Source organism: Candida tropicalis, assembly GCF_000006335.3.
Source record: "Candida tropicalis MYA-3404 genomic scaffold supercont3.7, whole genome shotgun sequence".
Taxonomy (NCBI): Eukaryota; Fungi; Ascomycota; class Pichiomycetes; order Serinales; family Debaryomycetaceae; genus Candida; species Candida tropicalis.
In genome coordinates this window covers 687,484-712,709 of record NW_003020059.1, presented here as the reverse complement: position 1 = coordinate 712,709, position 25,226 = coordinate 687,484, and the positions used below count along the sequence as shown (strand labels likewise).

General features: G+C 31.6%; 13 protein-coding genes across 13 annotated transcripts; 10 read left to right on the top strand and 3 right to left on the bottom strand. All coding sequences in view use genetic code 12, as the record gives it.

Annotated features, from left to right (window-relative positions):
• Positions 1-441: 441 nt before the first annotated feature.
• CTRG_05136 (uncharacterized protein) lies at positions 442-2,640 on the top strand (the record flags this gene model as incomplete). Its single annotated transcript, XM_002550792.1, has 1 exon — positions 442-2,640. The coding sequence occupies one exon, from the start codon at positions 442-444 to the stop codon at positions 2,638-2,640; it is 2,199 nt and encodes a 732-aa protein (XP_002550838.1).
• Positions 2,641-2,829: 189 nt separating this feature from the next.
• On the top strand, positions 2,830-6,000 carry CTRG_05135 (ATP-dependent RNA helicase; the record flags this gene model as incomplete). Its single annotated transcript, XM_002550791.1, has 1 exon — positions 2,830-6,000. One exon carries the CDS (start codon positions 2,830-2,832, stop codon positions 5,998-6,000), a length of 3,171 nt encoding a protein of 1,056 aa, XP_002550837.1.
• A 244-nt stretch (positions 6,001-6,244) lies between these two features.
• On the top strand, positions 6,245-6,865 carry PUP3 (proteasome core particle subunit beta 3; the record flags this gene model as incomplete). The annotated part of the gene is made up of 1 exon (XM_002550790.1): positions 6,245-6,865. One exon carries the CDS (start codon positions 6,245-6,247, stop codon positions 6,863-6,865), a length of 621 nt encoding a protein of 206 aa, XP_002550836.1.
• A 602-nt stretch (positions 6,866-7,467) lies between these two features.
• CTRG_05133 (uncharacterized protein) lies at positions 7,468-7,761 on the bottom strand (the record flags this gene model as incomplete). The annotated part of the gene is made up of 1 exon (XM_002550789.1): positions 7,468-7,761. The coding sequence occupies one exon, from the start codon at positions 7,759-7,761 to the stop codon at positions 7,468-7,470; it is 294 nt and encodes a 97-aa protein (XP_002550835.1).
• A 268-nt stretch (positions 7,762-8,029) lies between these two features.
• Positions 8,030-9,340, top strand: CTRG_05132 (uncharacterized protein; the record flags this gene model as incomplete). Its single annotated transcript, XM_002550788.1, has 1 exon — positions 8,030-9,340. The coding sequence occupies one exon, from the start codon at positions 8,030-8,032 to the stop codon at positions 9,338-9,340; it is 1,311 nt and encodes a 436-aa protein (XP_002550834.1).
• A 116-nt stretch (positions 9,341-9,456) lies between these two features.
• Positions 9,457-10,083, bottom strand: CTRG_05131 (uncharacterized protein; the record flags this gene model as incomplete). The annotated part of the gene is made up of 1 exon (XM_002550787.1): positions 9,457-10,083. The coding sequence occupies one exon, from the start codon at positions 10,081-10,083 to the stop codon at positions 9,457-9,459; it is 627 nt and encodes a 208-aa protein (XP_002550833.1).
• A 2,644-nt stretch (positions 10,084-12,727) lies between these two features.
• Positions 12,728-15,232, top strand: CTRG_05130 (uncharacterized protein; the record flags this gene model as incomplete). The annotated part of the gene is made up of 1 exon (XM_002550786.1): positions 12,728-15,232. The coding sequence occupies one exon, from the start codon at positions 12,728-12,730 to the stop codon at positions 15,230-15,232; it is 2,505 nt and encodes an 834-aa protein (XP_002550832.1).
• A 1,242-nt stretch (positions 15,233-16,474) lies between these two features.
• On the top strand, positions 16,475-17,797 carry CTRG_05129 (uncharacterized protein; the record flags this gene model as incomplete). The annotated part of the gene is made up of 1 exon (XM_002550785.1): positions 16,475-17,797. One exon carries the CDS (start codon positions 16,475-16,477, stop codon positions 17,795-17,797), a length of 1,323 nt encoding a protein of 440 aa, XP_002550831.1.
• Positions 17,798-18,713: 916 nt separating this feature from the next.
• On the top strand, positions 18,714-20,120 carry CTRG_05128 (uncharacterized protein; the record flags this gene model as incomplete). The annotated part of the gene is made up of 1 exon (XM_002550784.1): positions 18,714-20,120. The coding sequence occupies one exon, from the start codon at positions 18,714-18,716 to the stop codon at positions 20,118-20,120; it is 1,407 nt and encodes a 468-aa protein (XP_002550830.1).
• A 582-nt stretch (positions 20,121-20,702) lies between these two features.
• Positions 20,703-21,749, top strand: CTRG_05127 (zinc-dependent alcohol dehydrogenase; the record flags this gene model as incomplete). The annotated part of the gene is made up of 1 exon (XM_002550783.1): positions 20,703-21,749. The coding sequence occupies one exon, from the start codon at positions 20,703-20,705 to the stop codon at positions 21,747-21,749; it is 1,047 nt and encodes a 348-aa protein (XP_002550829.1).
• Positions 21,750-21,799: 50 nt separating this feature from the next.
• CTRG_05126 (histidinol-phosphatase) lies at positions 21,800-22,726 on the bottom strand (the record flags this gene model as incomplete). The annotated part of the gene is made up of 1 exon (XM_002550782.1): positions 21,800-22,726. One exon carries the CDS (start codon positions 22,724-22,726, stop codon positions 21,800-21,802), a length of 927 nt encoding a protein of 308 aa, XP_002550828.1.
• A 159-nt stretch (positions 22,727-22,885) lies between these two features.
• CTRG_05125 (asparagine--tRNA ligase) lies at positions 22,886-24,337 on the top strand (the record flags this gene model as incomplete). Its single annotated transcript, XM_002550781.1, has 1 exon — positions 22,886-24,337. The coding sequence occupies one exon, from the start codon at positions 22,886-22,888 to the stop codon at positions 24,335-24,337; it is 1,452 nt and encodes a 483-aa protein (XP_002550827.1).
• A 283-nt stretch (positions 24,338-24,620) lies between these two features.
• On the top strand, positions 24,621-24,932 carry TIM9 (protein transporter; the record flags this gene model as incomplete). The annotated part of the gene is made up of 1 exon (XM_002550780.1): positions 24,621-24,932. The coding sequence occupies one exon, from the start codon at positions 24,621-24,623 to the stop codon at positions 24,930-24,932; it is 312 nt and encodes a 103-aa protein (XP_002550826.1).
• Positions 24,933-25,226: the final 294 nt, after the last annotated feature.

Here is a 25,226-nt window from a genome sequence, read left to right as displayed (position 1 = left end):
TATTAATGTGACATTGAAATCGTGACCTGCACGTGATGTGTTGTAGATAAAAAGATTTTTTTTTTTCTTTTTTCTGTTCCCCTTCTTTTTCCACTTTGGTTGCCAAATCAACACAATGTGAGAAATTTCCCAATTGAGAAGAATCAATAACAACACACTTGAAATGTAAATAAACAAATAAACAAAAGACAACCAAAATAAAATTTCCAATTTTCTTTGGCAACAGATGGTTTCAGATCAACATCTCAAAATTTTTTTTTTTTATGTTTTGCATAACCAGTCTTCTTGAATTGCTGTTGCCAGATTGGTGTTATTCTTAGATAGACAAGTTACTAGATTCATCAGCTATTGATCACATTCATGGATTGAAGAAATCTACAATCATTGCATTTATTCATTAATTCATTCAATATACTATTCATTTATCAAATATCGTATACAATGATTCGGATTAGAGATCTACATATATTTACAACGCTCATATCAATATCATTAAGTATAGCCTTGGGCATTCTTCTACTTCTATGTAATTATAGAAATAATGTTTACAACTATTTGATATCCATTGGTTCTTTTGTACTAGCAGGATATCATTTGATTGAATTGTTATTACTTGATAAGAATTGGATAAGTTTAGGAATTCAACTATTGATTAGTTTGTTCAATATAATATCTGGTATATTATATATCTTATTGCATTCAAGTGATAATTATAGAAAGAAAGAATTGCATATTGCAGGAGTTGTATTATTTATTGTTAATATTGCATTTATGACTATTTGTTTTATGTTGATTTGTGTTCCAAAATTACTTGTTTCTGTAAATATTGAAGATGGAGAATTGGAAATGGGTAAAGAGACCAATGGAGTATTTGATTTATTAGCTAAAAAAGCATCAGATGCTACATTATGTAATGATCAAAAGAAAACCAGTAATGAGAAAATTGAATATTCAATTGAAAATAATTGGATAAATAATCAAGATCATGGTCATATTATTCCTCCATCTTTATCAATAAATAGTAATTTAAATCAATTAAACCAACAACAACAACAGCAACAAAGACAATCACATTTACTTCATTCAAGTTCGACAAATTCAGATTTGGATAAATCAAGAAATATTTCAATAATGAACATTGATGATGAATTAATTACTCACCAACAACATAATATCAAGACTAATAATAGTAATAATCATATTAATAATAATAATAGAAATAATAGTAACGACATTAATGATCATAATAATTGCAGTAATAAACACCAAATTAGAAAACAAAGATGGAAGTCAATTCACGACGAAAAGGCAGTATTGGCAAATATCAATGAGAATTTATTACCTGGAGTTTTAAAACAACAAACATCTCAAAAATTTCAACGACCTGTTTCAAATATATACCAAGAAGAACATCACGAAGAAAAAGAAGAAGAAGATTATAGGAATGCTTTAGTTGGTTTAGAAGATATTCCAAATTCTACTCATCACATTAATCAATTTGATATAAATGATTTTAATAAACTAAGAAAAATATCAGGATATAACATATTACCAGGAACTTCAAATATGATTAATGATGAGAATCTTTATAGAGAACAACATGAAGTAGAACAATATCAAAGTAAGGATGATTTAGAGTTATTACCATTTAAGGAAACACCTGTGGAAAATATAGATAATTTAAGTGATGTGATTAAAAGACCAAGTTTACTGACTAGAAGTTTAAGCGCTCCTTCAGTTTATGATATCCAAAGTGGTGATGCACCTTCATTGTATACATTTAGAAAGATAAGCAATAATTCACCACCACCTAAGGAGGAAGAAGAATTACCAGTTACTCCTGTATCTTCATCACAATTACAACAACCAACTACTCCACCAACAAGAAAGAAAAGTTTTATTAAATCACAATCTGCTAAAACTTCACCAATTAAGAAATTTTTCCAAGAAAGTCCAAAAAGAATATTCAAATCAAGATCTTCTTATAATAATAGATCTTCATCTATAATACCAGGTGAACTTACTCATAAACATTCAAATTCTGTAATTTCAAATAATAATTATTCAATATCTTTGAAATCTTCATTTAGTTCATCTTCAAGATCATCACCTAAGAAATCATTAATGACTAAATCTTCAACAATGTCAAAATTACATAAATATAGTATAAGTGTTCCAAATTTTAATATGAACAACGCTACTGTACTTAACCATTATTATAATCATCATCATCATCACAATCCCACAAGTTCAATAAATTCAGATAGATTTATTTTCCATTCGGCAGGACCTCTGAGAGTTGAACCAATTGATTTATGGGATATTCAAACAACTAATTTTGATATTGATAGTACTCATCGTCCAGACTATGATGATTATGAATTTGGTAGAACCGCTATATCAGATGATACTGCCACTAATTGTAGTACTAATGGTGATAAAGTTAAACCTACCACTAGAGGAGGAGAGGAACAAGAAGAAGCCGGTGGTGGTGGTGGTTCAAGAATAAGTAGTTTACCAAGTCAAGTGTTTGGTGAATATGATAAAGAAAAATGGATGACTTTGAAAGTTTTACAACAACAAGAACAACAACAGGATATGATTCACCTGAATGAAAACTCTCAAGTAGAAGTTATATAGATGGATAGATTTTAATTTGAAATAATAGGTGGTTATTAAATATTTGTCTATTGTAGTTCCATTATGTCTCTCTCAACCAGTTTCATGATCGACCGATGAGATGCCAACCACAAGAAAAAAAAAATCCGTGAAAAAAAAAAAAAAAACTATCAACTGTATGAATTATCAACAATCAACAATCAAATAACCATGGATGATTTGTTTGATGTTTTTGATGAAGCTCCTCAAACAGCTCCACCAAAAATAGAAGAAATTAAAGAGGATATTCCAGCCAGTACAACAACGAGTAACAAAAAAAGATCTCGTGAATCTGATGAACAATCAAAAAAAGAATCTAAAACTAATGATATTAAGAAAACTAAAAAACATGAAGATATCAAACCAGTTGTATTTGATTCAGTTGAAATTGAAACATCAAGAGAAGTTAAAGCAAGTGAAGGATTATTATCTAAACCAAGTACATCAGATGCAGATAATAAATTAAAACTTAGACATCAAGTTAGACATCAAGTTGCTATCCCACCTTCATATCCATATATTCCAATTGGTGAACACAAAAGAAAAGAAGATGCTAGAACATATCCTTTTGTATTGGATCCTTTTCAAGATACTGCTATTTCATGTATTGATAGAAATGAAAGTGTTTTAGTTTCTGCTCATACATCAGCTGGTAAAACTGTTGTTGCAGAATATGCCATTGCTCAATCATTAAGAGATAAACAAAGAGTTATTTATACATCTCCTATTAAAGCTTTAAGTAATCAAAAATATCGTGAATTACAAGCTATTTTTGGTGATGTTGGTTTAATGACTGGTGATGTTACTATTAATCCTGATGCTGGTTGTTTAGTTATGACTACTGAAATTTTAAGATCTATGTTATATAGAGGTTCAGAAGTTATGAGAGAAGTTGCTTGGGTTATATTCGATGAAGTTCATTATATGAGAGATAAATCAAGAGGGGTTGTTTGGGAAGAAACTATTATTTTATTACCTGATAAAGTTCATTATGTTTTCTTATCTGCTACTATTCCAAATGCAATGGAATTTGCTGAATGGATAGTTAAAATTCATAATCAACCATGTCATGTTGTTTATACTGATTTTAGACCAACTCCTTTACAACATTATTTATTCCCTGCTGGTGGTGATGGTATTCATTTAGTTGTTGATGAAAAGGGTACTTTTAGAGAAGAAAATTTCCAAAAAGCCATGGCAACTATTGGTGATAATACTGGTGATGATCCAGCCTCTGCTGATAAATCAAGAAATGGTAAAAAGGGTAAAACATTTAAAGGTGGAAATAAAGATGGTAAAAGTGATATTTATAAAATTGTTAAAATGATCTACATGAAAAAATATAATCCTGTTATTGTTTTTTCATTTTCTAAACGTGAATGTGAATCATTAGCTTTAAAAATGTCAAAATTGGATTTTAATACTGATGAAGAAAGAGAAGCTTTAGTTAAAATTTTTAATAATGCTATTGAATTATTACCTGAAAATGATCGTGAATTACCACAAATTAAAAACATTTTACCATTATTGAAAAGAGGTATTGGTATTCATCATTCTGGATTATTACCAATTTTAAAAGAAATTATTGAAATTTTATTTCAAGAAGGTTTTTTAAAAGTATTATTTGCTACTGAAACTTTTTCTATTGGATTAAATATGCCTGCTAAAACTGTTGTTTTCACATCTGTTCGTAAATGGGATGGTGTTGGATTTAGATGGGTTTCTGGGGGTGAATATATTCAAATGTCAGGTAGAGCCGGTAGAAGAGGTTTAGATGATCGTGGGATTGTTATTATGATGATTGATGAAAAAATGGAACCTCAAGTAGCTAAAGGAATGGTTAAAGGTCAAGCTGATAGATTAGATTCTGCTTTCCATTTGGGTTATAATATGATTGTTAATTTAATGAGAGTTGAAGGTATTTCACCTGAATTTATGTTGGAAAATTCATTTTTCCAATTTCAAAAAGCTGCCAGTGTTCCAGTTATGGAAGATAAAATGTTGACTTATAAAAAAGAATTGGAAGATATTCATATTAATGATGAAGGTATCATTAAAGAATATTATGAATTACAACAACAATTGGATAAATATAATTCAGATGTTCAAAAAGTTATTACTCATCCAGGAAATAGTTTACCATTTTTACAAGATGGTAGAGTTATTAAAGTTAAGATTGGAAATCAAGATTATGGTTGGGGTATGGTTACTACATTTGTTAAAAGAAATCGTAAGAGTCAGCAAGAAGAATTTACACCTCATGAAGCTTATGTTGTTGAAGTATTCATTACTTCAATGTTTATTGATTCACCAGTTAATTTAATTAAAAAATTCAATCCATTATTACCTGAAGGTATTAGACCTGCTAAATCTGGAGAACAAACAAGAGCTGAATTTATTAGTATAACATTAGATTCAATTGAAAAAATCAGTACTGTTAGATTAAGAGTACCTGATGATTATAAGAGTTCTACTGCTAAACGTACATTAGTGAAAACATTAAAAGATTTACCAAAAAAATTACCTGATGGGATTCCATTGATTGATCCAGTTGGAAGTATGAAAATAACCGATGAAGATTTTAAAAAATTATTGAATAAAATTGATATTTTAGAATCTAAAATTTCTGCTAATCCATTACATAATAGTGCCAGATTAAAAGATTTATATGAACAATATTCTTATAAAGTTAAATTGGAAACACAAATTAAACAACTTAAAGAGAAAATATTCCAAGCTGAAGCAGTTGTACAATTAGAACAATTGGGTAATATGAAAAGAGTACTTAAAAAATTAGAACTTACTGGACCAAATGATATTGTTGAATTAAAAGGTAGAGTAGCAGCTGAAATTTCTACAGGTGATGAATTAATGATTACTGAATTGTTATTTTCTGGGTTTTTCAATGATTTAACTCCACAACAAATTTGTGGATTATTATCATGTTTTATTTTCCAAGAAAGAGCTAAAGAATTACCAAAATTAAAACCAGAATTAGCTGAACCAGCTAAATTTATTCATGAAACAGCTAGTAAAATTGCTAAAATTAGTAAGAATTGTAATTTAGAAATTGTTGAAAAAGATTATGTTGAATCATTTAATTTAGCATTAGTTGAAGTTGTATTTGCATGGTCTAATAATGCTTCATTTAGTTCAATTTGTAAAATGACTGATATTTATGAAGGTAGTATAATAAGAGCATTAAGAAGAGAAATTGAATTATTAAAACAATTAGTCGATGCTGCTAAAATTATCGGTAATCAAGAATTAGTTGATAAATTTGATAAATGTACTGAATTATTAAATAGAGATTTTGTACAAGTTAGTTCTTTGTATATGTAATTATAATTGTTATTATTATATGAATATTTGGTTCCATAGTTTTTTTATTCTTTTTGTAGTGTGCACGACTTTGTTGAAAATTGAGTTTTTCTTTGGTGAGAAAACCCAAAGGCAAAAAAAAAGAAAAAATTATAAGGTGGAAACATCGTTGTCGTTTCTCTATTGCCACTACTGTTATTCAACCATCACAAGAACTCAATTACTCACACTCACACACACTTATACATATATATACTAAATCATCATGTCAGATCCGTTTTCAATTAATGGGGGAGCAGCCGTTGCTATGATTGGAAAAGAATGTATAGCAATTGCAAGTGATTTAAGATTAGGACAACAATCACTTGGAGTTTCAAATAATTTTGAAAAAATTTTTGAGATTTCACCTAAAACTTATTTAGGATTAACAGGATTAGCAAGTGATGTATTAACATTAAAAGAATTATTTCGATTTAAAACAAATTTATATAAATTACGAGAAGATCATTCAATTGAACCTTCAACTTTAGCAAATTTAATTAGTTCAAGTTTATATGAACGTAGATTTGGTCCTTGGTTTGTTAGTCCAATAGTTGCTGGTTTAGATAGTAAAACAAATAAACCTTTTATTTGTGGTTTTGATTCAATTGGTTGTATTGATTATAGTCATGATTTTATTGTTTCTGGTACTGCAAGTGATCAATTATATGGGATGTGTGAAAGTTTATATGAACCTAATTTAGAACCTGAAGAATTATTTGAAACTATTAGTCAAGCTTTATTGAATGCTGTTGATAGAGATGCTTTGAGTGGTTGGGGTGCTGTGGTTTATATCATTACTAAAGATAAAGTTACCAAAAGAGTATTGAAAACTAGACAAGATTAAGGAGTTAATAATATACATATTATTCATGATTAGTTAACTATGATTCAATTGTAGTTCATCATATGAGAAGGCAAGTAATTGATATAAGTACCTGTTGAATCACGTGGTTTAGCCACGCGTGGCACTATGTTTTTTTGTTTTGCAACAGTTTTTGCAAATCTTGATAGTCGGCAGGCAACACCAAGTGTGGTAGTAGGGACTGATCCAAATACTTCATTTGTCAATTCAAAGAGTATTCGGGAGTTCTTGAGAGTTCTTGCCAGACTTACTAACAGTTATTGTCTTGTTTGTCTGATCCATACATGATTCTTCAGTAAGATATTTCGTGATATTATATTGATTTCTGTTCTATTTACATGTATAAATAATTTACAAAATATCTCTGATGGTTATGGATTGATTGCGTTTGCAGGTTGTACATGATTCATGAGATTCTTAAAAATGCTGGGGTTGTAATTCAGATCGAGGGGTGGTTTTCATTTAGCAACACATCGTTATTCATATGACGATAATCACTGTCTATGGGCTATATCATCACCTTATTAGTTGTAACATATCCAAGTATTGCTAATTATTAATTTCTCTCCAACGTACTTACTTGTTCACTTCTTGGATTCAAGTTCTAATACTTTTTTAAGATATCCATTTTTCCCATAGGTTTCTTCTTCTATTTGTTTTTTATGATCTTCCCAAGCTTTTTGTCTTAATCTATTTTGTAAAATTTTAATTTTTGAATCTTCAACTCTTTGATAATGTAAACATTGTACCAATTGTTCTTTTTCAAAATTACAAACACCTAAACATTGTTTTAAAAATTCTTGTCTATGACACTGTTCTAAAGCATCCATTAATTTCTCACATGTATTGAATCTATTCTTATCTAATTGTGGATGCATCTTGTTGTTAAAATCTAATCTGGTTTCCAAATGGCTATGGGGTTTGAAAATTGGAAAGAAATTAGTGTGAGTGAAAATAAATGAGAGCTCTTTTTTTTTCTTTGATTTATGATTTCCTTATTGAGAATAATTGATCAATTATACACGACTATATATATAAATAAGAGATCACGAACTCGCAAGGAAAAACAAGGGTGAATTAACAAAAAAAAGGACACCTTTTTACTAGAATCCTTATATAAGATTAAGATAACCAATTAGATTGACAATGAGTTCAAAACTGGGAAACACTAAAGATGATGATGTTTTAGATTTCATCAATTCATTACCTGATTCAAAACCATCCACACCAAAACCAACCAATAATCAAAAAGCTACTAATTCAAGTGGTGATAATAAAGAAGATTTATTTGAATTTTTGGATGAATTGGAAGAACATGAAAAGAAAAAGAAGCAAAATAAAGTATTGGCACCTAAAGTTACTACTAATCAACAACAACAACCTAAGAAAAATGATAGTTCAAATGAAGAAGAACCTACTACTGGTACAACTACTGATAAATCAGATACTACCAATGAAGATATAATTGATCAACAAAAAGAAGCAGAACAGGAACAAGAGGAAGAAGAATTGCCAAATCCAATTAGTTCAATTACATCATGGTGGAATCTGGAAGGATCTACTAAAGTTAACTCTTTATGGAAAAATATTACCACCAATGCAGAAAAGATTTCAGAACAAACATATAAATTAGCTAATGAAACAACCAATCAATTGAATACTAAAAGTAAGAATATTAATTCAGAAGAAATCACCAATACATTAAATAATTTATTTTTAAATATTTCTAATCAAATTAAACAAGGATTAATTGAAGAAAATGATGAAGTTTTAAATATTTTAATTGTTTGTGATTTATTTAATTTGAAATATTTGAAATTTTTAGTTTATAATAATTTCTCATTAGTTATGAGACAAGTTGAAGGTAGTATTAGAACAAGTGTTAATGAATTATCAAACCATCACGATGATGAAAAGAAAGGTGAAGAAGATAAAGTTCAATTGAATATGTTTTATGGAAAATTAATTGATGGTGAAAAATTATGTTTAGCTAATTTAGAGAATGGAATTAAAGATTATAAAAAATTAGAAACCAAACATGAAGAAGAACAACCTAAGGAAGATAAGGAACAACAAGAAGAAGACAAAGAAGAAGAAATTACTCAATCAAATATATTTATTTCAATTCAACCAGTTAGTACTAAAATTGATCAGGGTAAAGAACAAGATAAGGAAGATAATAGAATTGTCATTGAAAGTAATAATGAAGAATCATTTTCGTTTATTATTATATTGAAAGACATTAGTAATGATATTACAATAATTACCAAGAGTCAACCAATGCCATTGAGATGGGCTCAATGGTTAGATGGTGAAAAATTGAAATCATTAGAAGCTTCTGACGAAGAAGAATCGGTTGATCCTAAAGAATGGGTCAAGGATTGGATTAAACAAAGTTTGAATTTAAGTATTGGTGTATTAGCACAAGAATATGTAATTAAAAGAATGGGAGTTTAAAGTAATATGAATATATATATATATTGTTGTTAATATTAATCTATAAAAGTAATTTGAAAACAAAAAAAGCAAACAAGTAAAAAAGATCCCAGATAAGTTAGTAATAGTAGTAAGAATTAAAATAAATCAGCAAATTCAGCAACATGAGGATGAACCAAATCATGATTTTTCAGTGAAGAAGTGTAATTAGTTGTATTAGTTGTGATATTAGTATTAGTATTAGTATTAGAAGGAGGTTTAGTATTGGTAGTTGATTGGATACCACAAGTTAAATAATTGACTAAAATTCTATCAATTGTAGCATCATCATTAGCAATTAATTTACTATTAAAATCAATAATCAAAGGTAATTGATTACCATTGGTATTATTAGAATTAACATTAGACAAGTTATTATAATCATAAATTAAATCATGTAAAGAAAAATCACGAATTAATTGTGATTTACAAACTTGTTGTTTTGAGGGATGAAACAATTGCAACATTATAGATTTGTTATCAGGATGCATAGATAAACATTCATCAATTATAAAATTATAATCTTGCTGAGACAATTGTTCATTGTTGCAAACAGTAACATCCAAAATATTGTTAAAATTGGTCAATTTAGTCAATAAATTCAAAGAATATAATGAATTGGTGTTGTGATAGATCTTGATTGGTTTGATAGTTCTTGTTGATGAAGAAGAAGCAGTTGATGTGAAGGTAGATGGTTTGAATGATTTAATGATTGATCTTAACATTGTTTGTTTGATCTGTTGAAGAATATATAAAGATAATGTAAGAAAAAGCTGTTGTAAAAAAAAAATGAATAATTATGACAGGAAAGATAAGGATTGATGGGTCTGTATTTATATTGCAACAGACAATTAAATTTTTTGCAGTTGAAAAAATTGTTGTTGTTGTTCCCCTCCCTTGTTGGAATAGTTAGATAAGCAGGGCACATAGAAATAGTTACTGAGATAGAGATAGAAAGTTATACGATGGGAAAGAGGAGAACTGAATGTTGACCTGTCGTACTCTAAAAATAACTATGAACCCATCTACATTCACATTGTCAATCTAAAAGAAGTAAAAATCCCCTCCCTCTTACAAACACAGCCAGCTCGGTTTGTTGTCATAAGATTGAGCAAAAGAGGAGTAAAGTAAATTTGCTCAGGCGGCGGCAGCAGCGGTGGCAGTGGCGGCGGTGCCCCCCCCCATGGCAGTACCAACTTAAACGTAAACGTAAAATCTGACTCACTGTAGTATTTTTGGGAAAGAGGGGAATTTTCACCAAAGCACACGCACACACAACAAAATAAAATTTTTTCGTTTCTTTTTTTTTGGGTTGCCACAAGTAAATTTCCCCTCCTTTGAAGTCACGTGATTCACATTGCTCAATATTATTATTGCAATTCTAGACGTGTATTGCCATTCCACATTCTATAGCACAAGCGGATTAATTCCTTCCTTGTTCGGAATAATACAATCTCAATATCTGTCTGTTTGTTTGTTTGTATTCCGTTTCTCATCTCACGTGGCTCAAATTCCCAACAAATTATTACTAACTACAAAAAGAGGGGATTACTCTACTCCTATTGCCATTACTAGTGCTAATAATCTACTCCTATTCTTTATTCATCTGTCTATGTTCCTGTCTCTTCGCCCCCCCCCTTTTAGTTCAATCTCATCTTATCTTTCTGTTTTTGACTCGTCTCCTTCTCTGAATTGCTCTTCTCTTCTTGTTATTCCTTCAAATTTAACCTTTTTGTGTACGTGTAATAATGTAACCAGTGTCTTCCTTCTTATCTTATCTATTCTTTTTTTTATATTGTTTATCTCATCTCATCCCTTAGATTGACATCTTCTAAGGAAAAATAAAAAATACCACGTTGGTTGCTTGGCTGGTTGGTTGATTGATTGATTGGTCGACCTTATTTTCCCTTCTATCCGATAAGGTCACGTGGGTCATCCCTTATAATTGTTACATTTTTATATAGCAATGATTATTCCTTTAGTTAGATTGGGGAGGGTTATAATTCTATAAGGAAGTTAGAATAATCTACACTACTTGTTGATGCAATATCGCAGGATGATTATTTTTTTGAACATCCCCTTGATTTGCTTTTACTCTCCTAGTTGACTGTATATCCCCTGAATAAACTGTACGTTCGATCTATGGGAATCTCTAAGTTGTAACTTTGGAGAACTCAATTGCATATTAAATGTTTCCGCAATTAGATTTTCTATACGAAGTCAATACAAGAAGAAATCATGTGGTATGGCTAGCCATGTATATTGATTAAGGTCACTCCAAAATATGTACATTTCATGCATGGTTTGGTTTGTTATTTATGTAAGGAGGAATTTCATGCAATTAAAATTTCCATCTTGTATTAATAACAAAACTAATCAAATAAAATCATTCATTCTTTCATACATACATAAACCCCACCAATTATCAATTACAATACACTAATGAAATATAAACAAAACAAGACCTATTTTTAAACTTTAAAGTAGATCTCTTCAATTGGAATTTTTTTTTTCTTGTGGTTACTAATATCCACAAAGAATTATTCAAAAATAACCTTGCATATTCTCGTAATTTATTCATTACTTTACTTGGTAGCAAATTTAAATCACTCCCTTAAAAAACAATCTGGTGATTTCTTCCCCTTTGATTATTGATTCGTTTATTCTTTACATACGTTAGAAACACAACTTAATCGTATATGTATATATACAGCCTTATATGGAGCGTTTGTAATATATCAAGGGGAAAAGGAAGGACAAGCTTTAATAATGAAAAAGGGGGTATTTCCTATCGTTACCTCCAATAGAAGAAGTAATGCTGAATGCACTAGAACCAAAGAACAGTTCACTGAATGATCATCAAAGATGAAGATGTTTTATTGAACATTCTATTTAGTTGTTGATTAACGGGGTTTGAATCTTCATGGTGATTTCCATCTTTCATCATGTGCCTTTCCTATTCCCCCGTTAATTGACAACCTGAGTTATAATTGGACAAATAACATATATAAAAGCCTACAATCCATGTAACGTTATTTATAGATCTCTAATATTTTAGTCATGTTTATAATTCTTTATTGAAACTTCTGGTGATTATGTAAGTGGTGCTAATTCAACTACGAATTGGATTTTTTCTTTGGGCTTGGCAATTATCAACACCTGTGCATTTTTATATTTAGCAACCACTTTTATTGTGACCTACAAAAGAAAGTCGTGTATGACCCAACAATATCTAGAGCTAATGTTAAATGGCAATAAAGGTCATTCGATTCATCCATTGATAATTCAAGTATAAATTGACCCAAATGTTTCTTTAATTAAACTCTACTTATGATTAAATTATTATTATTATCCAATAATTAACAAATAATGAAATTATTTATCCTAATTACTGCGCTATTATTACCTTTTATTGATGCTTATGAATCTTATCCATCAGATTTTCCCGAACCAACAGTTTTCCCTGAACCAACCAATTTAGAAGAATATGGTAGTTATATTACAGGTGAAGCTTCGATGGTTTATCCGGGTGGTACTCCTTGTGTTTTAACATTAACTAAAACATATATTGAAGTGGTTACTTATGATCAATGTCGTCCATCAGATTATGAACCTCCAAGTTACATTGATTCAGGTTGTACTACTTATCATGATAAAGAATATTGTGGTGGTTATTGTTTTGTATATGCCGATTGGATTGATCAAACTGCATTGGAATATAAAACTCATTGTGATACTTCTGGATGTAAGTTTGTCACCAATGATGGTGAACCTCATTTTGATTGTGCTGAAACTAAAACTTTATCAAATGGTTGTTACGAAGTTTATAATCAACAATATGATTATATTATGATTGAGACTATATGTCCATCTACACTGAATCCACTTCCTACTGGTTCAATTTCAGAATCATGTTCGCTAGTCACTTTACAATATGATGAATCTACATACACATTAACTTCCTGTCTGGAATCAATGGTTGCACATCCACCAAGCGGATGTGAATTCACTTTAAACTCAATTTTTTCTCGAAAGTATTTAACTTGTCGTGACCAATGTACAAAGGTCGGTGCATCCTCATTGAATAGTAATTCACAGATTATTATGTCACCTTGTACTGCACCAACTGGAGTCCCAACTGGATGTATGGAAAAAGAAAGCACTACTTACTGTCCTCCACAAAGATTCTGTACCAAATATGAAACTTCTTCTTATTATTCTTCGGGTAATTACTACTTGTATGGTTTAACTGAAAGTCTGTGCAGAACTAATGAATGTAGTTTCACTACTGTCGGTTCAGGTATTACAATTAATTGTGCTCCTTATACAAGTACATTATATAATGGGTGTTTTATAGTTGAAGAAACAACATCTGGTAAAGTTACAACTTCAACAATCTGTGAAACTGACTCCACCGCTTTACCAACATATTTGAGTAATTGTACTATGGGTACATATTTCCCATCTCATACTAATGATGAAGATTTTACTGGGTATACTGTTTGTCCATATAATGTGGTTCTACCAGAAGGTTGTAAAACTACTGATTGGCCTTACTTTTATAGTGAAATAGCTGTAACTTGTAATCCACCATGTACTTCAACATTCACAAGTGGTTCTTCCACATATACAACCGTTGTTGATCCCTGTCCTACATATGAAGATCCATTAATCACTGTATTCCCTACCACTACTGATTATGATGGTTCCTGTGCTTTATACAATGGAAATATGACTTGCCCAGATCATTGTGTATTAACAAGTTCAGATGAATATTATGGCGATACCATGTATGTAAAAGCATCTTATTCTTGTGATCCAAGATTGAGTTGTCTGTTTGTTGGTTATTGGGGACCTACTCCATCATTTAGTTGTATTACTTATTCTACAGAATCAATAAGTGGTCTTGAAGATTGTTTTACTAGTTTGATTTATCCATCTTACACCAGTGATTATAGTACTATATTTACATTATGTCCATGGCATGTATCCATTCCAATTGGTTGTCATACTACAAGTTGGCCATATTGTTCTGCTCAAGTTATTGAAACTTGTAATCCACCATGTACATCAACTTATTCAAGTGGTTCTAATATTATCACTACCACTCTCAATCCATGTCCTACAACTTCAGATCCTAGTCAACCACCGTTTGAAAGTATTCGTTATCCTACGGATTGTGTGTCATATAATTCATCAATGACTTGTCCTGATCATTGTGGAGAAGGTTGGAATTTTGAAGGCACTGGAGAAACTATATATATGTACCGAACATTCTATTGTGATTCTGATACAACATGTCTGTTTAAATCAGAAGAAGCTACTCCTACATTTAGTTGTTCCAGTAAAACAACTCCTGCTCCGCCATTTGGAATTGATGGTTGTTCCACCAAAATGTATACTTTGGGTTCTGAAGATAGAATTATTACTATTTGCGATTATGAAGTTTCCATTCCTGAAGGTTGTCAAACTACAAATTCACCATATGTTTCGGGATATCGAGTTATTGAAACGTGTAACCCACCATGTACTTCAGTTTATTCAAGTTATACTGATATTAGTACTATCACTTTTGATCCATGTCCTACAAATCCACCTTCATCACCAACTGATGACATCCGTTATCCAACAGATTGTGTTTCTTACATGTCAACAATGACTTGTCCTGATCATTGTGGACTTGGATGGAATTATGAAGGAAATTCTGAAGGTATCCAATTGTATAAAACTTATTTCTGTAATCTGGGTACAGCTTGTCTGTTTATAACTGGAGAAGGTTCCCCTTCGTTTAGTTGTTCAACTGTTTCAACTTCTGATTATTCACCAATTTATTCATGTACTTCACCATATTACCCTTCTTCTACTAGTTCTTAGTTAGAGTTATATTATCTACAAAAATAAAACCATGTTTTAAATATGTTTATATGATTTATACGATTAAAAAATGATATGAGTTTGCTTTTCTTTCACTGTGGAAATTTTCATGTATTTTGAGGCTTAGGTAGATATCAATAACAATATCCCCCACAATAGAAGTTGCATATCATGTTTATTTATAATAGGCTAGACATTGTTAACATGCAATTGTTTCAGCCGTGGGGGCTTTGTACAATATACTAGATTGTTTATTTATATTTTTTGCTTCCAAACCGTGTCAGGAATGACAACTCTGTCCATCACAAGATGGATATGATATCAGTGGCGGGGTTTAAAATTTATAATTGCTTTAAACTTATCAGATTCTCGTAAACGTCAAAAGTTTGATCAACGAGATATCCTCAGCCTCATTTATTTGCACCACCTTTGGTGGGGGAGCTTACAACTATAGAACTACATTATTTACTTTGCCGTTTCACCCATAGACCTACAAAAACTGTAGCAAGATTAAACTAGGTTCAACTTGCGGTTATTATTATGCTTAACCAGGATTTATACCAGCAGTGATCAATTTCTATCCCCCTCTTAGTTATACACTACGATCTTCTAGAGCCTTCGTAATTGAACATTGTTAACAATTGGTCATGAATTTTGTTTTTTTGCTCAGTCCTTTCAATTGAAACAATAACTCGATTATTGTCCATTCACCCGACTCTTTCTGTTGATAATTATAAATAATTAACAAATTTCATAACCTCTATTGCTTTCAGGGTTTTGACATGCAGATGTGAGATTACATATCTATAGTTAGTAACATTTTTAAAACCCCCATCTATTGTCTCACACTATATCTTTTTTTTATTTCACCCTTATCCCCTTCGGGAACTATCTACTAATTTTACACTATAGAATAACATGAATAGTTGTATGTTTGACAATTCTTTGCTGAAACATCCTTCTTGGTTCATTCTCATACATATACTTACGAATGGATTCAAATATCAAGAAACGAACTAGCCATTCATGACAAGTCCGTTCTTCTTGGCACGTCACCTAATTTTAGCAACAAGCGACAATTTTAACTTAAAACTATATTGGGGGTTTATATTAACCTTCAACTGTTGGCCTCTGCCCCCTCTATTTAGCCAATTATTTAAACTATAAATAGGACATGATATTTTCTTATTTTCCACATCAGATATACCTCTACTTCTATTTGTCTATTATCAAGAATAAATAATGAAATCACTCACCCTTTTTGCTACTTTATTAAGTTTAATCACTCTTGTTGTTGCTGCTTCACCACCTATGACGTCAGCTCCTGCTGTTTTTACTGAACCAACGGCCGATTGTTCAGATACGGTAATTTATGATAATGGTGCTACTCATACATTCAAAGTTTGTAGTGAAGGACAAACTGCTCCACATGGATGTGAATATAGATCTACATCTATATTATCTCAATCTTATTTGACATGTCAACCAAGTTGTATAATTTTACATGGTACTGGTGCTATTATTTCAACATTTACTACAATGAATACATGTCCTTATTCAATTACAAATACCCCTGGATGTACAAAAACTAATGATCAAGTTTATTGTCCACCATCTGAATATTGTTCTACTTCTTCTACTTTAATCAGTTATGGAGGTGGGTTTTATCTTGCTGGATTAATGGCTGTTGAATGTAAAACTGATATTTGTTCATTCACTACATCTTCAGATATAGTTGGTTATGATTGTGCTCCATATACAACTTCATTAGATAATGGATGTCAAGAAATTATACAAATGGAAGATGGTTCTGTTGTAACATCAACAATTTGTGAAACTGAATCCACTCCTCCACCATCAAGTTTGATTAATTGTACTACTGGTTCATATTTCCCATCTCATACTAATCCGGATGATTATACTGAATATACCCTTTGTCCAGATACTGTTACCTTACCAGCTGGTTGTAAAACAACTGATTGGCCTTACTTTTCAGGTGAAGTTGCCGTAACTTGTAATCCACCGTGTACAATGACAGAAACAACTGGAGAAGTCACTTATACTGTTTCATATAATTATTGTCCTACCAGCTATGATTCAGGTACGACTCCAGAACTAGTATATACCACAACTACAGAATATGATGGTTCTTGTGCTACTTACGATGGATACATGACATGTCCAGACCATTGTATAATAACAACTTTTAGTAGATATGAAGGTGCAACATGCTTTTTGACAGAATCACATTCTTGTGATCCAACTTTAAGTTGTCTGTTTGTTGGTTATTTGGGTCCTAGTCCTTCATTCAGTTGTGTTCATGTTTCCACTATGCCTCCTGTAACTCCTGTAACTTGTACTACTAAGACTTATACTACAGTTACGACTATTGTCAAGACTGCCACCTTTTGTGAGCCAGAAATAAGTATTCCACCTCGTTGTCCAACTTTATACTCCCCAGCTACAAATGGTCATTATATTGGTACTTGTGTTAGACCTTGTCAAAGAACATCCACATTTGACGGTACTACAAAAGTAGTCTCTTATTCTGTTTGTCCATTATAATGTGGAAATTGCTAACTTCCAACAATCATTCATCCTCACATTCCTTTTATTTGTAACCCCTATTTGTTTAGTTATGTGTAATTACTTATTAAAAATTATGTACTGTATTTAAATATATATATATATATATGTATGTATGTTATCTTCAATTCACTTCGCAACTGTAGTGCTACCAACTGTCAGAATTTCATGTTTTATCTTTTGTATCATTTCTCGTAAACCGTTACCCCAAATTTGTTTCTTTTCTTTTTTTGGACCGACGGTTTCTTATTGGTGGATATTTATAGAACTTTTGAAGGGAAAGGAGGTACGTCACCAACTGATGATCATCATTGTTTCATTTTCATTGAGAACCTCAAATTGGTTGGAGTTCATAAAGAGATTGTTGTTGTTTCACTCTAATTTCTTGTCCTATCACTACTGGTCCCTAGTCCTACCCACCCCCTGAAGCCACCAAGAAAAAATGAAAATAATAATATAAGATTCTTAGCCATGATGAGGCTTAATTGGATGTTCCAAAACCAAATACAAAAAACCCCTTTATTTGCAATTTGCAATTTCCGTAGAAGAATTGATCCTATTGTTCTGTGAGTTTTTGTCCATATTCTTTCTAATTGCTATCTGTATATTATAATCGAACGGGATAACGGGAAGGATTTAAAAAAAAATTTTTATCCTGTCATGTATATGAAATTGAATGACTATTGGTTTGTATTTACGAACATTGAACTTCAAAATATGATTGGTTGCAATCAAATATTAATTCAAACGTTACAACTTGCAACTGAACTCTAAATATAGAAACTACTCTAGTACTGAAGATTGCTTAATGTGAATTATCATTAGATCCCTTCCACTGAGATGTCTATAAATACACACTGGATTAACCTTACCTAGGTTGTGATTTCATTTAATTATGATAATATCAACATCAAATATGATTACTATTATTCTGTTAATTCTTTGTTATTATTTAACACTCTGTTATGCTATTACAGTTACGGTCACGGCTGATTGTGGTGCAAACAATGACAGTGAACATCAATATTCATCTGAATTTTCCCCATCACCAACACCACCACCATCGTTACATACTACCAGCTCCTATTCCTACAATTACCCATCCTCACTGGATACTGAAGGAGCTGTTTCATATTATGTTGGTAGAGGTAGTTGTATTTTCACAATTTATAATGGTGAAAAACCTTATGTTCAAGCATTGATTCAATGTCCAGCTAATATTGAAACCGTTCCTACTGGATGCACAAACATTGGATTTAAAACGTATTGTCCACCAATCAGCCATTGTTCATGGGTTTATCCAAATAAGAATTCTTGGTACCGACAATTGGAATGTAATACAGATGTTTGTACTTTAACTCACCTTGACAATGGAATCCCAAGTTATGCATGTACACCAAGTGAAGGTAATCATGCTCCTGTAACAACTGGTACTCCATGTGTCATATCAATGATTACTACAACCATTATTACTAGTCGTATCACTCAATATCTTACTTATTATGGTAATTGTCCATCTACAAGTTTGGCTCCTGGTGAATGTACTTCCTATGCTGGAAGCGAATATTGTCCACTTCCAAGTTGTCTTCCAAATAATTCAACATTATCTCATGGTCATAATGGAAATACTACGCACCATAATCAAACAATATGTGGAACATTTTCTTGTTCTTTTGTAACTGAATCTGGTTTCACTGGATTTAATTGTGATCCATCAACAACGACTTCATCTGATGGTTGTTACACAACAGAATTCAGAGAATGGGGTAGTCGTTATTTTTCATCCGGTTGCTTAACAACAACAACAAATTGTAATGAAACAATATTCACTCATGATAAGAAACCATATACTTATACAACTTGTGGAGCTGAAGTAACAAGTGTAACTGGTTGTAATTTCACAGGTAATGACTTTTTCCCTGGTTTATTCCTAACATGTAATGAACCATGTACTGAAACATTTTTAACAGAGTCCCCCCTTCATTCATTAACTCTTACATTTGAACATTGTCCAGGTCCTTATATTACTCCACCTCCAATATTTTTCACTTCTGATCCACATGATTGTACTTCTTATAAACATAGTCTTTATTGTCCTTATTTCTGTACAAGAACTGTCACATATCAAGAATATTATGGCACTCTTATGCTGGTTACTCAAACTTTCTGTGATACAAAATCAACATGTTCGTTTTACACTACAGATGAAAAACCAAGTTTTGTATGCATAAACCTGTCTGATTATTGGTATGAGTCCACAGGAACTACTTATTGGCCAGAACAAAACAGTACAACTCTGTGAGATATTTGTTGTTGTTATTGTTCGTTTATGTATTTCAATATCACTCTCATTTATAGTTCTATATATGTTTTATCATTCAAATGAAGATTTTCTTCTTTCTGTTGTTATAATACAGTGTTGTTTACCTTTTCCATCAACTGGGAATAAAACATAGAATATCGTGCAACCAAAAGTAATTTTTAATTACGAATTCGTGTATGAACCATATTTGATGCAACATTGATTTTCATCTATTAGATAGTCGTGCAAATCTTACATGGGATTGAACCAATCTGCAAAGTTGGGAAGATATGTACGTACTCCTCTGGAATAGTTGATTTCTATACCTACACTGATCACTGATTTGACAGTTCGCTTATTATAAGTATTGAGAGATTCTTAGAATTGAAAATCTTTTGTGGAGAGCATTTTAAATATTTAAACGGGGTGCATGGTTCAATTTTCATCAGGTGACCAATTTAGTCAACGATCTATATAAAAGTGGAATGTTTCTAAAAAGTCAATTACACCTACATAGTTTCTTTTCTTCTGTAAGATACATTTTTAAATCCATTATCTTATCATAAAACAGTCCTATAACAAATGTCTATCCCAACTACTCAAAAAGCTGTTGTGTTTGAAACCAATGGTGGTAAATTAGAATACAAAGATATTCCAGTTCCTGTGCCAAAACCAAATGAATTATTAATTAATGTCAAATATTCCGGAGTTTGTCATTCTGATATTCATCTTTGGAAAGGTGATTGGTTACCACCTGCAAAATTACCATTAGTTGGTGGTCATGAAGGTGCAGGTGTAGTTGTTGCAATGGGTGAAAATGTCAAAGGTTGGAAAATTGGTGATTATGCAGGTATAAAATGGTTAAATGGATCATGTATGAATTGTGAATTTTGTCAACAAGGTGCTGAACCAAATTGTGCTGAAGCTGATTTATCAGGATATATGCATGATGGTTCTTTTCAACAATATGCTACTGCTGATGCTGTTCAAGCTGCTAGATTTCCAGCAGGTTCTGATTTAGCTAGCATTGCTCCAATCTCATGTGCAGGTGTCACCGTTTATAAAGCTTTAAAAACTGCTGGATTAGAACCAGGTCAATGGGTTGCTATTTCTGGTGCTGCTGGTGGTTTGGGATCATTAGGTATTCAATATGCTAAAGCCATGGGTTATAGAGTATTGGCCATTGATACTGGAGATGATAAAGGTGAATTTGTTAAATCATTAGGTGCTGAAGTTTATATTGATTACATGAAAGAAAAAGATCTTACTGCTGCTGTCAAAAAAGCAACTAATGGTGGTCCACATGGTGTTATTAATGTCTCTGTTTCTGAAAAAGCTATTAACCAATCAGTTGATTATGTAAGAACTTTGGGTACTGTTGTGTTGGTTGGTTTACCAGCAGGAGCAAAAGTATCTGCACCAGTATTTGACGCCGTTGTTAAATCAATTGAAATTAAAGCATCCTATGTTGGTAATAGAAAAGATACCCAAGAAGCTGTTGACTTTTTCAATAGAGGTTTGGTCAAGTGTCCAATTAAAATTGCTGGATTAAGTGAATTACCAGAAATCTTGAAATTGTTGGAAGAAGGTAAGATTTTAGGTAGATACGTTGTCGATACTTCTAAATAGAATCTAGATTGTAGAGTCTATATACTTCTAACTATGGTACTTGTATATTTTTACCAGAATGGATGTTTTTCTAACGAATTAATAGTCTCGCTTTTGATAACCACTTTACTATCTTCTAGATCCAAGAAATAAAGTCGTTCAAGTCCCAAAGACTTGACGTATGCCAATGTTTTATCATAATTTAATCCAACTTGAGCCAAAGAGTGGGCATCATCAGATAGACAAAACCTTGCTCCTCCATGTTTAATTATAGCATTGGCAATATCTCTCTTTGGATATGATGTATTCCATCCTTTTCTCAAAGCAGAAGAGTTCAATTCAAATAAACCACCATACAGTTTGACAAATTCAATGTTTCGAATAACCAATTCCCAAATTTCCGGCCAGTCTTTTTCTAAATCAATATCTGAGGATAACTTCCCTGTGGTAGGATCAACGTCATCTTCAGGTTGTAATAATCTAATTAAATCAAAATGACCAATTACCGTTGGTTTTAATCGTGAAATAACTGAATATTGTAATTCAAAATAATCGCGATATAATGCCCTGGTAGTGTTTTCCTTGGTTGATTCTCTTGCTTTTAACCATAATTCTTTTGAAAAATCAATTGGTATTTCATTCACAAAATGAACAGACCCCACGCTCATTTGTACTTTATCGAGTAATTTTTGGGAATATTCAATATGTTCAGCATTTATACCTTCTACTTCAAAACCAAGTATTATTTTCATATCTTGATATCTCATTTGTAAATCAGTAGCATGTTTTATAAACTTATTGAAATCGGAATTTAAGTTACAGGTGGTATATGATTTTTCAATTTCCTCGGGATATAAGAACCTATTTTCTAATCGTGGCATATGTTCTGTTAAACAAACTATGGCAAATTTCTTTTCATGGTATAGCTTTACCATATCTTCTAAAGGATCCACAGCATGTGAGACATAATCTCCACTGTGGGAATGATGTGTGTGCATCTAGTTGGAGGTAGTAGACTTGGTTATTGAATTTAACTAAAAGAAGATAAGCGGAAATGGTGAAAAATGAGGAAAACCAAAAACCGAAAAAAAAAATCCCGAGAAAAAGAAAACTTTGAAACTTGAGATCTCTGAGTCATACCAGATCAACCCCCATTCATGCTTCGTCGTTCAAATAATACTTTTACAAAACTTGTGAGGTTCAAGTCAGACTATTTGAACCCTACTATCAAACAGCAGCTTGGATCACCAGCAAAAGTTGGTTCCATAATAGAAGCCCGTGGCTTTGTCAAGAGCATTAGAACATCAAAAAAAGTTGGATTTGTTGATATTTCAGATGGATCAATTCACAAGAACTTAAACATTGTTCTCCAGGGATCAGAACAACCTAAGTTTAAAGTAGGTCAAAGTATAATTGTTAAAGGAGAATGGTGTCAAGGTAAGGGTACTCAACCTTTTGAATTGAAATACAATCCAAAAAACCCAGATCATAAAATTACAATCTTGGGAGATGTCACAGAAGATTATCCATTACAAAAGAAATCCACATCAATGCCATTTTTAAGAACATTCCCTGAATTAAAACATAGAACTAATACATTGGCATCATTCTTGCGTTTAAGATCTCACATGGAATTCAAATTGATGGAATTTTTCCAGCAACAAGATTTTATCAAAGTCACACCCCCATTGATTACCAGTTCAGATTGTGAAGGTGCCGGTGAAGTATTTTCTGTGCATAGTGCAAGTGATAAACCAAATGAGAAATTCTTTGGTAAGAATGCATATTTAACAGTGTCGACACAATTGCATCTTGAATGTTTGGCATTAGCATTGAACCGTGCGTGGACATTAACACCTTGTTTTAGGGCTGAACAATCAAATACTACAAGACATTTAAGTGAATTTTGGATGTTAGAAGCTGAAATTTCTCACGTTGATTCTGTTCATCAAGTCACAAACTTTATTGAAGATATGGTACGATATGTCACACAATCGTTGATGGATAGTAGTTCTGAGTCTAGTGTTAATAATATCAGTGCTGGTGATGGGAATGATTATTTGAATGGAAGTTATATTGACAAGGAATTGGTAAAAGAAAGATGGGCTAAAATGTTAACACCAGATAGATGGCCAAGAATGACCTATACGGATGCTGTTTCTCTATTAAATAAGACCCTACCAGAAAACGAACAACTTCAGTGGGGTGACTCTTTGCAATTAAAACATGAACGAATGTTAGCTGAGAATAGTCCTATTTTCATAACAGATTATCCGTCTGCTCAGAAACCATTCTATATGATTAAATCTGCAAATTTTGATCCAGAAAAGCCTACTGTTGCGTGCTTTGATTTGTTGGTCCCAGAATTTGGTGAGTTAGCTGGTGGATCATTAAGAGAACATGATTATGAAGTCTTGAAGAAAAATTTAGAAGACCATCAAATGGATATGCAAGACATGGATTGGTATTTGAATTTACGAAGACAAGGTACTGTTCCACATGGTGGATTTGGTCTAGGATTTGAGAGAATGATCACATTTTTGGCAGGTTATGACAATGTCAGAGATGTTTCTGCTTTCCCAAGAGCTCCTGATCTATGCAATTGTTAGTGTTAGTGTTGGCTGAAAGATGTATAAATAGAAAAGTGGCATGTAAATAGCAAGAATAGAACGTGACTATACAAGAAGATGATGATGATGATTGGTTTTCGTGGGGTTGAATTTTGACTGTTTGTACACGACCAATATTAATGCGACGCCGAAACTCAAAGAAGACAAAAAAAATAGCAAGGGAAAATTTTTCAATATTTGCCATTTACTAATTGGATCCATTAGCAATTACCCGTTTCTTACTTTATTGCAGTTATTACATTATTATTCACTCTAGCACATCATGGATCAATTAAACGTTAAAGAACAACAAGAATTCCAACAAATCGTTGAACAAAAACAAATGAAAGATTTCATGAACTTGTACTCAAACTTGGTATCTAGATGTTTCGACGACTGTGTCAATGATTTCACTTCAGGTAATTTGACTTCCAAAGAAACTTCATGTATTGCCAAATGTTCTGAAAAATTCTTGAAACACAGTGAACGTATTGGTCAAAGATTCCAAGAACAAAAGTATGTATCACTAGATATGCTTCGATATTCGTTATTCAGTTTGACAAAAGTACTAACCTTTCTTCTAGCGCTTTATTGATGCAACAAGGTCAAAAATAAGTGAATAATTTTGAAAAGTAATGAAACGTTGACTAATATAGATCACTGGGGATAATAGATATTTCCTTTTTTTTGTTTGTTTGTTTGTCCTGATTTCTTATCAGCTTTTAAGTATAAACTCATCGTGTGTGATACATTGTTGGTTTTTTGTTTTCATATCAAGATTTTCGATTTATTTATTTATTCTTCCACAAAATACAACTGTATATATTATTAAATATTATTTATCAAACAAATAATACATTATCTGGTTTTTAATGAATGTAATGTAATG